The 14,265-nt window shown below is 47.2% G+C and overlaps 9 protein-coding genes across 17 annotated transcripts in view; 4 read left to right on the top strand and 5 right to left on the bottom strand.

Moving 5' to 3' along the window:
* LOC119843336 (butyrophilin subfamily 1 member A1-like) overlaps nt 1–14,265 on the bottom strand; it is a 1,931,986-nt gene that overhangs the window by 347,089 nt on the left and 1,570,632 nt on the right. The gene's annotated exons all lie outside the window — the stretch shown is intronic.
* LOC119843287 (zinc finger protein 850-like) overlaps nt 1–14,265 on the top strand; it is a 1,467,609-nt gene that overhangs the window by 473,455 nt on the left and 979,889 nt on the right. The gene's annotated exons all lie outside the window — the stretch shown is intronic.
* LOC119843274 (zinc finger protein 850-like) overlaps nt 1–14,265 on the bottom strand; it is a 1,382,451-nt gene that overhangs the window by 686,091 nt on the left and 682,095 nt on the right. The window lies entirely within an intron of this gene.
* Nucleotides 1–14,265, top strand: part of LOC119843356 (zinc finger protein RFP-like) — a 1,128,717-nt gene that overhangs the window by 449,553 nt on the left and 664,899 nt on the right. For 2 of the 3 annotated variants that reach the window (XM_043496847.1, XM_043496846.1), the window contains 2 exons: nt 503–562; nt 1,909–2,530. The exons of the other annotated variant lie outside the window; for it this stretch is intronic. In XM_043496847.1, coding sequence (XP_043352782.1) covers nt 503–562; nt 1,909–2,273 — 425 coding nt within the window. In that variant the 3' untranslated portion in view covers nt 2,274–2,530. Of the gene's footprint in view, nt 1–502; nt 563–1,908; nt 2,531–14,265 lie in introns of those variants that run through there. 3 annotated transcript variants of the gene reach the window in all.
* LOC119843308 (butyrophilin subfamily 1 member A1-like) overlaps nt 1–14,265 on the top strand; it is a 910,188-nt gene that overhangs the window by 249,786 nt on the left and 646,137 nt on the right. The window lies entirely within an intron of this gene.
* Nucleotides 1–14,265, top strand: part of LOC119843334 (E3 ubiquitin-protein ligase TRIM39-like) — a 707,078-nt gene that overhangs the window by 146,613 nt on the left and 546,200 nt on the right.
* The window catches only part of LOC119843309 (butyrophilin subfamily 1 member A1-like), an 845,206-nt gene that overhangs the window by 340,581 nt on the left and 490,360 nt on the right, over nt 1–14,265 (bottom strand). The window lies entirely within an intron of this gene.
* Nucleotides 1–14,265, bottom strand: part of LOC119843327 (E3 ubiquitin-protein ligase TRIM11-like) — a 790,215-nt gene that overhangs the window by 374,748 nt on the left and 401,202 nt on the right.
* LOC119842642 (zinc finger protein 239-like) overlaps nt 1–14,265 on the bottom strand; it is a 1,225,455-nt gene that overhangs the window by 1,152,453 nt on the left and 58,737 nt on the right. The gene's annotated exons all lie outside the window — the stretch shown is intronic.

Genomic DNA, 14,265 nt, shown 5'->3' with positions numbered 1-14,265 from the left:
CTATGTCCTGGTCAGGAGGCAAAGGAGGTTCCCACCCACCCTGCCAGTGTCCACCACCAAGTCTGGTAATTTTGTCAAGTGTATGTTGCACAACATGATGCTGCCTGACCCTGGCCAAAGGGACCAAAGTGGGTAAAGTTACTTTTATGACAAAGTCTTTGTATGATCTGGGTCTAGGGTACGAGAAAAGGCAGTGAGTGAATGAGACAAACCAACTGGAGTCTGAAGGGTGGGAGGGGATGAGAAGGGGAAATGTAAATCTCTCTTACAGATTGTGTGTCCTGGGATGATTGTGCGGCTGAAAGGACGTTGGTTCCATTGCTGGGAGATATCTGAGTGAGAGAGGAAATAGAAGATTTCAGTTAGTTTATATTATATGCCTGAGTGTGTCTCTGGGCCTCTCGATCTGTTTCTCTGTCACAGTTCTATGCGTACAGAGTGCGGACGCTGTTATAAATATGAAAGTCTGAAATCTCGTCTCTTTTCTCCTTTCCCCCGCCAGATACTCTGCCGTCTGCACTGGAGACACAAATTGGGGAATCCCTAGGAGCACACAGACAGAGTGAGTTTGCAGCTGGAGATTGTCTTTAAATTATGAGAAAATTGCAGTGAAAACATCTTCATGAGATTATAACTAAAGTTACCAACCAAATCAACAGTGACCATGGCACACACAGCCCTAAAAACAACCCATTAAACAGCGAGGAGATCCAGGGGCACTGGAACATGGGGGGCCAGGGGGCCAAGCCCACCCACTTTTTAATATGGACATAATTTGGGGGTAGGGGGCTATCTTGGCTCCCCAAACTGCAAGGCTTGGGCAGGCATGGAGCATCGCAGGCAGTGGCTGTGCTTCATGGTGGGGCAGCTGATCAGCTCCTGCCTGTGTAGTGCAGCCACTTACTGGAGTTGGCCCCTCTCAGTGGTCCCATCCCTGCTCCTCTTCCCCCTGGACCCTCCACCTGCCCTGGGTGGTGCACACTGGAGAGTGAGGACATGGGAAGATGGAGGGTCAGGGGCTCTCCATAGTGGCCAAGGCTCCCAGCCTGGCATGAGACAGGGCCTCAGCGGAAAGATGAAGAGTGGGGCAGGGCCACGGAGAAGGCAGGGCCACAGGTGGTACAATCAAGTACCCCCTTCCCCAACTTCTACCAAGGTGCTGGAACACAAATAATCCTGACACCAACCTTAGTGCTGAGTTCATACCCATGCTAATGAACAGAAACACTCTCCCTGAGCAGCACCCAAAGAGAGCTCTCTCCCCTGAGGGCTGACACATCCCTCTACTTTATCCTGGTGCAGGGGGTCTCTCCATCACTCTTCTCCAATATCTTGCCTTTCCTATGGGCAGGGCTGGGCTCTCCCATTGGAGCTGCTCCCTGCTTCCTGGATTGGGGAGATCCTCTTCCTCTGATGCTGGGAGCTCCTCCCTTCTCTCTGGGCTGGGGATGGGGCTACCCCACCCAATGCCACCTCCTACTCTCTGGTGTTAAGTGGCTCTTCCCCAATGCTGCACCTTCCTCTCTGTTCCCAGCCCTGGGAGTGGAGACTGCATTAGAGGAGGGAGATTTCCTCTGGGCTTCCAAACTGTACCAGCTTCCTCTGCTCCCTCCCCACTAAAACCTTTCTTGGTGTGTCTCTCCTGCTGGGAATGGAGCAGAATCAACAGGGGTAGCTGGGAGCTGAAGCTTACGCAAGCAAATGGGAAATTAATGAAGTGGGTCTCCTTACAGAGACTGAGGAGCTGCAGTGACATCCCTGCTCAGTCTCAGGTGCCCAGGGCAGAGGCAGCTCCCTGCGATCCAGGCCCGTCCCAGCCAGCACAGGGCTGCTGGGGGGTGTGAGAAATGGCCCCAGCCTCCCCCAGGGCCGAGCTCTGCCCCTCACGCTCCGATTCTCTCCCCCCAGCGAATGTGACTCTGGATCCAGACACGGCTCATCCCTGGCTCGTCCTGTCTGAGGCTGGGAAAAGTGTGACACGGGGAGACACGTGGCAGGATCTGCCCGACACCCCTAAGAGATTTGACTCTAGGGTCTGTGTGCTGGGCTGCGGGGGATTCACCGCGGGGAGACATTGCTGGGAGGTGGAGGTGGTGGGTGGGGGAAGCTGGGCTGTGGGGGTGGCCAGTGAGTCTGCGGGGAGGAAGGGATGGATCCGCCTCAGCCCTGAGGGGGGGATCTGGGCTCTGGGGCGGCGGCGGTGGGGTCAGTTCCAGGCTCTCACCTCCCCTGAGACCCCCCTGCCCCCGAGCCGGGCCCCCAGCAGGATCTAGGTTTGTCTGGACTGTGACCAGGGGCAGGTGACATTTATCAGTGCTGGTGACGAGGCCCCGATCTTCACTTTCCCGCCGGGCTTCGTCCCTGGGGAGAGAATCCACCTCGGGCTCTGGGTGGGGGTGGGGGGATCCTGGTTCAGACTGTGTCCCTGGGCGGGGCGGGGGGATATCCCACTGGGGAACCAGAAATCAGCCTTTCTAGCCTCACCCACCCCAGTCTCTAAGACCTTGGAGGACCCCTGTCTACCCAGCCCCTGGCTCCTCATTTCTATGACCCCTGGAAGCCCCCCCCCCTTCCCTGTAGCCCCTCCCCTTCCCTGGAGCTGCAGGAGGAGCAGAGGGGCACTCAGGGGCAGAGGTGGGGGCTGGGCAGGGACACAGCATGAATCAATCAGGGTTTGGGGGGTTGGGGAGAAGCAGCAGCAGCGATCATTTTGTACAAATTTGTGTCCTTAGATCTCATTGGGGGTCTCCCAGCCAGAGCTTCTGTGCAGAACCAATAAATAAGCGTTTTCGCACCCTCTGCAAGCAAGAATATTTCCATCCCATAGATGTGATGGGGGGGACATCCATGTGACCCTGCGTGCCCCCTCCCCCCCACAGTTTCTACCTTCCATTAGCACAGAACTATTCTCTGAAGTGCTTTCTGCAATACCCATCCCCTTGGGCACTGGCCTCTCCGCAGCCCAGTCACACCCCGCTCACTGCCTGGGGACCTGCCATTGCAGCTGCCTCACTCTCCCCAGGCTCCCTGTGCACGGAGCAGAACTGTCCCTTGCTCCCTCCCCTTGGCTGCCCTGCCCCGACCTGTGGCTGCCCAAGCTCTGAGCCCAGCTGTGCGAACCCAGTGTCCAGCCCAGGTGCTGGGGGCAGGCGGCTGCTGCTGACAGGGTGGACTCACTCCCGCAAGCTCCAGAAGCCGAGTCCCATGAGAATGGAATGAACCCCCCCCCACACACACACAGGCCACCAGACATGGGGAGGTGGCCGGGGGTGCGTCTGACACACATTTCCCCTCAGGCCTGTGGCACCCAGCTCCCTGCCACTGCCGCACGGTCCTAGCACTCTCGGCAGATCCTGCTCCAGCCAGGGTCACTGGGCCTGATCCTGCGGGGAGGGGAGACTGCTAAGCACCCTGGGCTCCCTCCAGCTGACACTGCTGGGCCCGATCTTGGAGGGGCTGAGCACCCTATTTTCCAGTTGACACAGCTGGGCCTGAACCTGTGGGGGAGGGGGCTGAGACCCCTCTGCTCCTGCTGAAGCCATTGGACTTGATTGTGGGGGTGGGGAACAAGCACCTCTGGCACCATGGTAGCTACGTTCCATGGGCAGGGACCAGCTCCAGAGGTTATCACTAGCTGACACTGGGCTTCTTCGGAGCAGAGGTAAGAGTGCATCATGGGTGCAGCTTAGAGCTGTGCTCCCCACTCAGCCTGGGGAGACCCTGGCCTTGCAGAAGCAACCTGCCTTGGGGAAAAGGACATAGAGGGCTGCTGGGTGATAGGGGGCTTGTTCTTTCACCCACTTACTTCCCTGATCCTTCTCGTATGAACAGAGAGCAACAATACCCGAAGTCCAAAGGTGCAAACAATTCGATGTTTATTGGGGTGAACTTCCCGCAAGCATGATTCCAGTTTCCTTCCTTAGCGTCCCCCTTCCCAGCTCTGACACCACAGAGCCTTACACCTGAGTCCCTGTTCCCATTCCTGCCCTTAGCCAAACATGATTCCAATTTCCCCACCCCCATTCCCTGTTCCCATTTCCCACACCCACTCACACTCCCTGATTGACTGCAGACTATATAGTAAAACTTGAGTTCTGCTTAGCTATACCTTAACCAATCATTTTCCTGAAATTTAACTAACCAATCCTAACATATTGTAACATGATTATTTAACCAATTATATCCCACCACCTTAATTAGTTTACATCAAGCAAAATTAATTATACAGCAGACAGAAACAATCACAGAAACAGACAGAGATTATACAGACAAACAATAGGGAAATGAAAAGGGGACTACAGTGATAGAACAGGTTTCAGAGTAGCAGCCGTGTTAGTCTGTATTTGCAAAAAGAAAAGGAGTACTTGTGGCACCTTAGAGACTAACAAATTTATTTGAGCATAAGCTTTTGTGAGCTACAGCTCACTTCATCGGATGCATTCAGTGGAAAATACAGTGGGAGATTTATATACACAGAGAACATGAAACAATGGGTGTTACCATACACACTGTAACCAGAGTGATCACTTAAGGTGAGCTATTACCAGCAGGAGAGCGGACGGGGGAGTGGGGGTGGTCTTTTGTAGTGATAATCAAGGTGGGCCATTTCTAGCAGTTGACAAGAACGTCTGAGGAACAGCAGTGGGGGTGGGGGGAAGATAAACATGGGGAAATAGTTTTACTTTGTGTAATGACCCATTCACTCCCAGTCTCTATCCAAGCCTAAGTTAATTGTATCCAGTTTGCAAATTAATTCCAATTCAGCAGTCTCTCCTTGGAGTCTGGTTTTCAAGTTTTTTTGTTGAAGTATTACCACTTTTAGGTCTGTAATCAAGTGACCAGAGAGATTGAAGTGTTCTCCAACTGGTTTTTGAATGTTATAATTCTTGACGTCTCATTTGTGTCCATTTATTCTTTTACGTAGAGACTGTCCAGTTTGACCAATGTACATGGCAGAGGGGCATTGCTGGCACATGATGGCATATATCACATTGGTAGATGTGCAGGTGAACGAGCCTCTGATAGTGTGGCTGATGTGATTAGGCCCTATGATGGTGTCCCCTGAATAGATATGGGGACACAGTTGGCAACGGGCTTTGTTGCAAGGATAGGTTCCTGGGTTGGTGGTTCTGGTGTGTGGTGTGTGGTTGCTGGTGAGTATTTGCTTCAGGTTGGGGGGCTGTCTGTAAGAAAGGACTGGCCTGTCTCCCAAGATCTGTGAGAGCGATGGGTCATCCTTCAGGATAGGTTGTAGATCCTTGATGATGCATTGGAGAGGTTTTAGTTGGGGGCTGAAGGTGAAGGCTAATGGCATTCTGTTACTTTCTTTGTTGGGCCTGTCCTGTAGTAGGTGACTTCTGGGTACTCTTCTGGCTCTGTCAATCTGTTTCTTCACTTCAGCAGGTGGGTATTTTAGTTGTAAGAATGCTTGATAGAGATCTTGTAGGTGTTTGTCTCTGTCTGGGGGGTTGGAACAAATGCAGTTGTATCGTAGAGCTTGGCTGTAGACAATGGATCATGTGGTGTGGTCTGGATAAAAGCTGGAGGCATGTAGGTAGGAACAGCAGTCAGTAGGTTTCTGGTATAGGGTGGTGTTTATGTGACCATCACTTATTAGCACCATAGTGGGGTTGTTAACACTGGACAGGGTGGGAATAGAAGAAACAAAAGGAAAATATGTCAAAACGAAACAAAATCAACAGTGTCCTGGGGAAAGGATGAAACCTAGATATGTAAATAATGAAAGGAAAGCACTCTGAAGAGATGAAACATCCAGAGGCAGTGAGAGAGGAAAGAATGGAGAACATGAGGGGGAATGATCTGTGACAATGATCCAAGGAGAGTGGAAGAGACACAGAAATAAACAGGGATTGAAAGTGAGTGCTAGAAAAAATGGTGAGTCAAAAAGGAACAGTATGAAAGAAAAGGGAATGCAAGAGGGACAGAGAATTATAAAACATCACTGAAAGTGAGACTGTAACTCTTCAGGTTTCAGAGTAGCAGCCGTGTTAGTCTGTATTCGCAAAAAGAAAAGGAGTACTTGTGGCACCTTAGAGACTAACAAATTTATTAGAGCATAAGCTTTCGTGAGTTACAGCTCACTTCATCGGATGCATTTGCTGGAAAATACAGAGGGGAGATTGATATACATGGTGTGTATATCAATCTCCCCTCTGTATTTTCCACCAAATGCATCCGATGAAGTGAGCTGTAGCTCACGAAAGCTTATGCTCTAATAAATGTGTTAGTCTCTAAGGTGCCACAAGTACTCCTTTTCTTTTTGTAACTCTTCAGTGTTACTTCCTTGACTTTGTTGTCATTTTAGTGCCATTAAAAAAGCTAAAAGAAAAGGAGTACTTGTGGCACCTTGTACTTGTGCATCCGATGAAGTGAGCTGTAGCTCACGAAAGCTTATGCTCTAATAAATTTGTTAGTCTCTAAGGTGTCACAAGTACTCCTTTTCTTTTTGCGAATACAGACTAACACGGCTGCTACTCTGAAACCATTAAAAAAGCTGTTTCCAAAATCTGTGGGTCTCTTTTCCATTGTTGTTGGTATTAAAACTGCTTCTCGGCTCCTTTTCACTCAGATGGGTATTTATAGGAAAGAAAGCAGGAAAGACAATTCTGATTTGTTCCTTGTTAATATTCCAATTGCAATTGTTGCAAGCAGAGTCATGGGATTTGCTTCCCTGCTTGGCTGTGTCCCCCCAGCACCAATAGAAAATATATCATGTAGCCTTTTATTTTATTTAAGTGAATTCAGTAAGGTGGGGTTACACCTCCCTGGGTTCAGCTTTGGTGGCTACAGTTTCAAGCTCAACAGAGTGAAAGTCACCTTTGCTACATGTTTCAGATTTAGAGCCTCTAGGAACACAGAAAGACCAAGGATGGCGACCGCACAGACATTCACAAGTACATACTCACATCCTTATTGATATTCTTAAGGTCTGATGGCTGCCTTGTCAATTGGTCATTAGTAGAGGGATGGTTCCTGCAGGAGTTTCCCATAGGGAACTCATTTTACCCAATCTGCAAGGAGGGGTGCAGGTGCTTGGGCTGTGGAGGGCAGCAGGATTAGTAAGGACGGCCCTGCTCAGCTGGGATCTAAAGGGTCCTGAGGTCCAGTGGAGAGGGGGCTGTTGCAGTCAGCAGGTGCAATTCTCACCCTCCCCCCTGCACGTCCTCCATTTTGCCCGTTTTGGTTTTCTTTGGTGGAGTTTCCAGATCAGTAACTGTCCCAACCTGGTTTTTCCTTTCTCCTGTGCATGGGGTGCAAAGATCTCCCCCCTCTTCAACTCTGCTGCTGTGCCAAGCACTCGGGGAAGTGTGGTGTCGGCACCAATAGCTGCAACTGGCACAGACTGAAGAATTTGTCTCTCCAGTCTCCGCTCCACTGCTCCTGGGTTTCACTTCTGCTGCCCTAAAATAATTGATGTGGGAGGGGAAATGAAGAAAAGCAGCTGAAACTCTTTGCCAGGGACAGTGAAATAAGGTAACTCTGGGTCTGAGTTCCATTCTGTTCCATCCAGGCTGGGAGTGAGGCTGATCCTCCTGGCAATGAGACCTCTTGGGACGGTGCTGAATTAGTATGATGTGGTTGTTATGAATGAATGTGGTATGGCTTGACATGTCTGAATTTGCTAGAGGATTCTGGGAACAGGATTCTTCTCTTAGCATCAGGCAATTGATGTGGAAATTCACTGGCTGGCTCTGTTCTGTGTCTATGTTTCAATATCAACCTTTGGAACATGTCAGTCAATATGCCAGCCCACTAGGTAAAAAAAATGTAAAAAAACATGTTTCAGAGGTGTAGCCGTCTTAGTCTGTTTCTGCAAAAACAACAAGGAGTCCTGTGGCATCTTAAAGACTAACAAATTTATGTGGGCATAAGCTTTCATGGGCTGGAACCCACTTTGTTAGATGCATGAAGACAAGTGATCAGTAAGCTTGGCACAAGCTGACCTGGCGAAAAATAACCCTGATTGGAAGACATCATGCTGAGAGCTTGAGTGAATGATTGATAAGAGGGTAAACATGGAGTGATCTTTGGTCAGTACCTCTGTGCACTCCCTTCCAAAATATTAATTAGAGAAAATTAGTAATAAAACACCCACAGGGAATGTTTCTGGAACATGTGACTTCTTGGAGAAAAAAAGGTATAAATATTAAGTAAAGTAAATTAGGTTTAGAAGGAAGGAAACGTTCCTTAATTAACTTCCGAAGAGACCTGTAATGCCGTAAGACAATCTCTGAGTAGCCAAGACTCTGCCTTAGGGGATATTTAACAGGCCAAGTGACAGAGAAGAGAAGAGCCTCCAGCTAGAAGTGATATGTACGCCCACTTTGTTTGCCAATCGGGATACAGTGTAAGGCCAGCATAGTTACTGAGGGTTGTGCTCGGGGAATTGAGGCTCACTCGGGAGACGTGCATTAGATAACCTTATACTGCATGTGTGATTCATCCTCAAATAAACTCCTGTGCATTCACCATACTGGACATGGAATGGCTCCTGGGAGCCAGTAACAGTGGATGTAAGCTATGCAGTGTCTACAAGAGCACCGGAACCTGTTGGAGCCAAGGGGCCATGCTCCCCCCCTTTTTAACATGGGCATTGTTTGAGCGGCAAGGGGCCAGGTTAACCCCCCAAACTGCAAGCCTTGGGCAGATGTGGAATGGCACCAACAGGGGCTGCACTTCCTGGTCGGGAAGCTGATAAGATGATCAGCTCCCTCGATGTGAAGTGCAGCCCCGGCCAGCAGTGCCAGCTTCTTCCTGGTGGGGGAGTTGAAGTTGACCTTAGCCCCTGACCAGCAGTGAATCCTGATCCCTCTCAGTGGCCCTCTCATGCTCCTCCTCCTCTCCTTAAGCTCCCACCCCCTGGCCTGCCCTAAGTGATATGCCTTGGGGGGCAAAGGAGTGGAGCATCTCCAGAAGAAACTAGAAGTCAGCACCGGTGTGGCACAGTATTGATAACCCCCGGCATTTACAAAGCATAAGTCAGGCTCCTCAAAATCATGAAGTTGGTGTTGGTCCTGCTTTGAGCGGGGGATTGGACTGGATGAACTCCTGAGGTCTCTTCCTAATCTTCTATGATTCTATGAAATGTAATAATAATAAATATTAGATTGTTTCTATTTGGGTTTTGGTTGCTCAGACCTGTAGGTGGCACTTGGTTCACTTTTTCTAGATTTTCTCTGCAACCGAGAGGGCTGGAATCTTCCATTGTATAGAAAATGAAAGCCGAGAGTCTCACCTCATCACACACTTCCAGGAGCTGGGGCTTTTCAGGCCTGTCTGTAAAGGCCTATACTTTAAGAATTTAGATATATGTTTATCATTTAGCTAGTTATAGAGGTATAAAAGAAAGACTCAAAATCACTGTCTGTCGATGGAAGGGCCTTCTCTCACTGTGACAGTCTGAGGCCCTGTTCTTAAGCTAAGGTCTTTGGCTAACCAGCAGAGGCAGCCATAAGCTGGGAAGTGAACGGTCACATCCTCACATTCCAACCTAGTCACATTGAAATAAGGTGCTATTGGGCTAAAGATGGTTGAAGAAAACTTAGTTTGATAGCATCCTGTCTGGCAAGAAATTACTTCTCAATAGTTATGGTTGTGAAACCCTCATTTCTGTATGTTTTATCTTTATGGCCCCCACTTTTCTATTTTTAATCTGTCTGGTTCTCTAATTCTTTCTGTCTGCTGTATAATTAATTTTGCTAGGTGTAAGTTAATTAGGGTAGTGGGATATAATTGGTTAGAGAATTATATTACGATATGATAGGATTGGTCAGATAGATTTCAGTAAAATGATTGGTTAAGGTACAGCTGAGAATATTACTATATAAATTAGGGGCAAACAGGAAGTAAATTTGGATTCGAAAATAAGGAAAAAGGAACTTGGATTTAAGCTTGCTGGAAGTTCACCCCAATAAACATTGAATTGTTTGCACCTTCGGACTTCGGGTATTGTTGCTCTCTGTTCATGTGAGAAGGACCAGGGAAGTGAGAGGGTGAAGGAATAAACCCTCTAACAAGGCTTTAGCAAATGCACCAAATATAATGAGACTCATGATAAAATTATGAAAGGTGGTGACACTGCTTGCGTTAAGGCCTGTTTACATTGAGCAAGAGCAGCCTTAATGTAAATGAGAATCAGGCCTTTTGAAACATGGACTTCAGATTAACAAAGTTTTTAGCCTGTGAATTTAATATCCCTAGGTTTAGAAGGATTAGAGTTTATCAGTAAATGGTGATAAATGTTGATTTCACTGTACACGCAAACCAATGACAATATATTTCCATTGACGATAATCAGAATGTACAGACAGGCACAAAAGGAACCGTTCTGCATGAGAACTTATTCGAGTTTGATTTAAGGAGAGTTATTTTGCATCTTTTGATATGTGATGTTGACAATTTGTGTTTTAATGGTTATAAAGCTTTAACTTTTTGAATCTCAGTGTCTGCTGTCATTAAATAATTGTAGTCGGACTCGCTATTGTTATATCCCCCACTAATTTCTCACAACTGTGAAAATTTAAATTGAGAAAAATATAAAAACAAAGCTTCAAACCCATCATATTCTGCAAGTATGAAAATTTCACTCAATAAATAAAGAAAAATGCTTAAAAACAAACACCAATATTATACATCAAAATTATAGCCACACACATACACAATAGCCTGACTATCCTTCCTTAGGTTTCAGAGTAGCAGCCGTGTTAGTCTGTATTCGCAAAAAGAAAAGGAGTACTTGTGGCACCTTAGAGACTAACAAATTTATTAGAGCATAAGCTTTCGTGAGCTACAGCTCACTTCATCGGAATGCATATAGGGGTTATTCAAGTAATTGGGAGTACTTGGCTAACAATGGATCTTGATAGACACCAATCCACATCTGAGCTTTCCTAGGGAACGTTCAAACTAGCATGTGGACAATGGTGTCGGCCTGTAAAGAACTGAGTCATGCATGGGCATGTGACTTGCCCATGTGACTCCAAAATTCCATCTTGTAGCTGTAATTCTACACAGGGGGAGAGTGGGGTTTCCACCCACAAGAAAGAGTCTATATAAGCCCCTGGGAAACCCCTCCATTTTGTCTTCAGCTGGCTCAAGAGATAGCCTTTCCACCCCAAAGAGATTCCGTAAAGAAACTGGAACAAAGGACAGTAACTACAGGGGTGTGAGTGATGCTGGACCCAGACTAGGAGGAAGTTCAGTCTGTAAAAGAAGCTTATTGGAACATCTCTGCGGGTGGGATTTACCTGCATTTAGTTTCTGACTGTATTAGGTTTAGACTTGCATGTTTTATTTTATTTTGCTTGGTAATTCACTTTGTTCTGTCTGTTATTACTTGGAACCACTTAAATCCTATTTTTTATGTTGAATAAACTCACTTTTTACTTATTAATTAACCCAGAGCAAGTAATTAATTCCTGGGGGAGCAAACTGCTGTGCATATCTCTCTATCAGTGTTATAGAGGGCGAACAATTTATGAGTTTACCCTGTATGAGCTTTATACAGAGTAAAACAGATTTATTTGGGGTTTTGATCCTATTGGGAACTGGGTATCTGAGTGCTGGAGACAGGAGCACTTCTTAAGCTGTTTTCAGTTAAGGCTGCAGCTTTTGGGGGACGTGGTTCAGATCTGGGTCTGTGTTTACAGCAGGCTAGCATGTCTGGCACAACCAGGCAAGGCACTGACGTCCCAAGCTGCCAGGGAAAACGGGCTTAGAGGTAGTCCCAGCACATCAGGTGGCAATCCTAAAGGGGTTTCTGTGACCCAACCCTTCACACTAGTAATTAATTAATAAATACCAAACAAGCTTGGATAATGGAGCTCTCTCTTTAATTACTAAAAAGACTGAATCTGAACTGGTAAGAGGTCTGAATATGATACACTGCCAGTCTCCATTGTTAGGTTTAATTTCTTTGGTGGCCCTGGTGTCATCAACCAATTAGGACCAACATTCACCTTGGGTTTGGGTGGAAAAACATCCCCTTACACACCCCTCTCATCTCTCAAAATAAAACCTCCCAAATCATCTCTGTTTCCACAGGGAAAAATCCAGGCCCATTTGAAGACTCTGAGGGAAGAGAGAAAAAAACTGCTGGGATTAAAAGCGACTGGAGAGGGGAAAAGCCAGAAGTATCTGGTAGGTGCCTGTTGTTATTAACTGGCAGGAACTGGCCGTGGGAGGTCTGTTTGGAGGCAGACTCCTGTGTGGCCTTGGTGAACGTGAGCTTGTGTGTGTTTCTACCTGATCCTAGATTTTCTGTGTTAGGTTCATGTGCAGAATCTAAGCTTTCATCTCAGTGAATGAGTTAATTTCTAGCCCTTGTGACTTTCCCTGTGTCTGCGTCATTTCTTGCGTTGGTGAATTCTTTGATTCCTTTTTTCCCTTGGAATATCTGTCAGTGTAATGCTGAGTCCTGCCTCCTGCTGCTCTGGGTCTCCATGCTCAGAGGCCATTGATAACGCAACGTCCTAACCACGTCAGCCATGGAAACATCCCTTTTTAAAGACACTGCTGAGAAATGAAAAAGATGAGAGAGAATCCTCTCCCAAGTGACCACAGGGGAGAGTCAAGTGTCAGAAATTTTAGGGTTTGAAAGGAAATTCTCCCCTCTGCACACTCAACACTCGATGGAAGGACCCCAGGCTGCTGCAATGTCCCTGACCAGCCATTTTCATTTTGCTTTACAGAAACACATAGAAAAGGAGAGGCAGAAAATTGTGTCTGAATTTCAGCAACTGCGGCAATTCCTGGAGGAACAAGAGCGACTCCTGCTGGCCCAACTGGAAAAGCTGGAAGAGGTGATTGTGAAGATACAAAAGAAAAATATCACCAAACTCTCTGAGGAAATTTCCTGTCTCAGCAAGTTGATCAGTGACCTGGAGGGGAAGTATAAGAAGCCAGCGAATGAATTTCTGCAGGTGAGACTGAGTTAGAAATACTCCAGATCCCACCAGAGGGACAGGACAGCTCCTAAAACATGGGCACAGGAGTCCAGCAATCAGAGACCACCGTGTAATTCCATGTGTGCATTCCTGAAATGTGAATGACCATTGGTCATTGCAGAGTCACAGACACATAGATATTAAGAGAGACAAAAGCCCCATTACTTCAGTGAATATATGGCAGTGTAGTCAGGGCAGGCCTCTCTTCCCCATATTTCAAAATCCCTTTCTTGGAAAATTAAGTGTGTCAGGTGAGACTTTTTTCAGAGTAGCAGCCGTCTTAGTCTGTATCTGTAAAAAGAAAAGGAGAACTTGGGGCACCTTAGAGACTCACAAATTTATTAGAGCATAAGCTTTCGTGAGCTACAGCTCACTTCATCGGAGGCATCTGATGAAGTGAGCTGTAGCTCACGAAAGCTTATGCTCTAATAAATTTGTTAGTCTCTAAGGTGCCTACAAGTACTTCTTTTCTTTTTTTCAGGTGAGACTGAAATTCTTTCCCTCTCTCTCTCTCCTCTAGGATGTCAGAAGCACCTTGAGCAGGTACGTGACTCTCTCTCTCACGCCCCCTCACACTTCAGAATGCTGGGAAAAAGCTTGGTGGTGATGTTAGCATCGCATCTCCCCAGGGTGCTACAGCAAAATGTGTGGGGAAGGTCATATTCTGGATACAAATCTCTCTGATCCATTTAATCCTGAGATTCTGACTCTTTTATAGAAGACTCTGGAATTCTCCATTCAGTGGGAAAAACTGACCTCCAGTATTTCCAAGAGATGTCACATCCCTGGGGGACTGGCTGCCTCAGGATTGTTGGGATGGAATATTGGGCCTGTCACTGCTGGGGCCCTGGTTACCATTCAGCCCAGGGTAGCTGTGGTCAGGAGTCTTCCCGACCTGAGGAATGTTTGGAGACCTGTGTGAAGACCTGTGTGGAATGAGCTGGGGGAGGGGGGACTCAGTCTAGTTCCTAGTTGACAGATTTTTACAACACCTAACAAGGAAACCTCCTGTCCCTCAGAGCATGGAGGCCAAAGAGTGAACTTTATAGAGACTCACGTCCCCCTTTGTCCCCAGAGCTGGTCTTTTGGGGGGAAGGTTGCATGCCATGGCTTGTGTTGCACCTGCACTAAGGCTGAGAGAAGTAGAGGAATTCTGACTCTAGGCCTTTTAGAACAGCAACTCACTAGCAACAACTTATAATGCAGCACTAATTGAAATAGAACCTTGTGAAATTTTTTTTCTCCAGGTGTGCGAAGGGGAAGTTCCAGCAGTCAGTGAAGATTTCTCCTGAGCTGGAAA

This window comes from Dermochelys coriacea, chromosome 14 (assembly GCF_009764565.3).
Source record: "Dermochelys coriacea isolate rDerCor1 chromosome 14, rDerCor1.pri.v4, whole genome shotgun sequence".
Taxonomy (NCBI): domain Eukaryota; kingdom Metazoa; phylum Chordata; order Testudines; family Dermochelyidae; genus Dermochelys; species Dermochelys coriacea.
The sequence above is the reverse complement of the archived record's forward strand: the minus strand, read 5'-3'. Positions and strand labels throughout refer to the sequence as shown.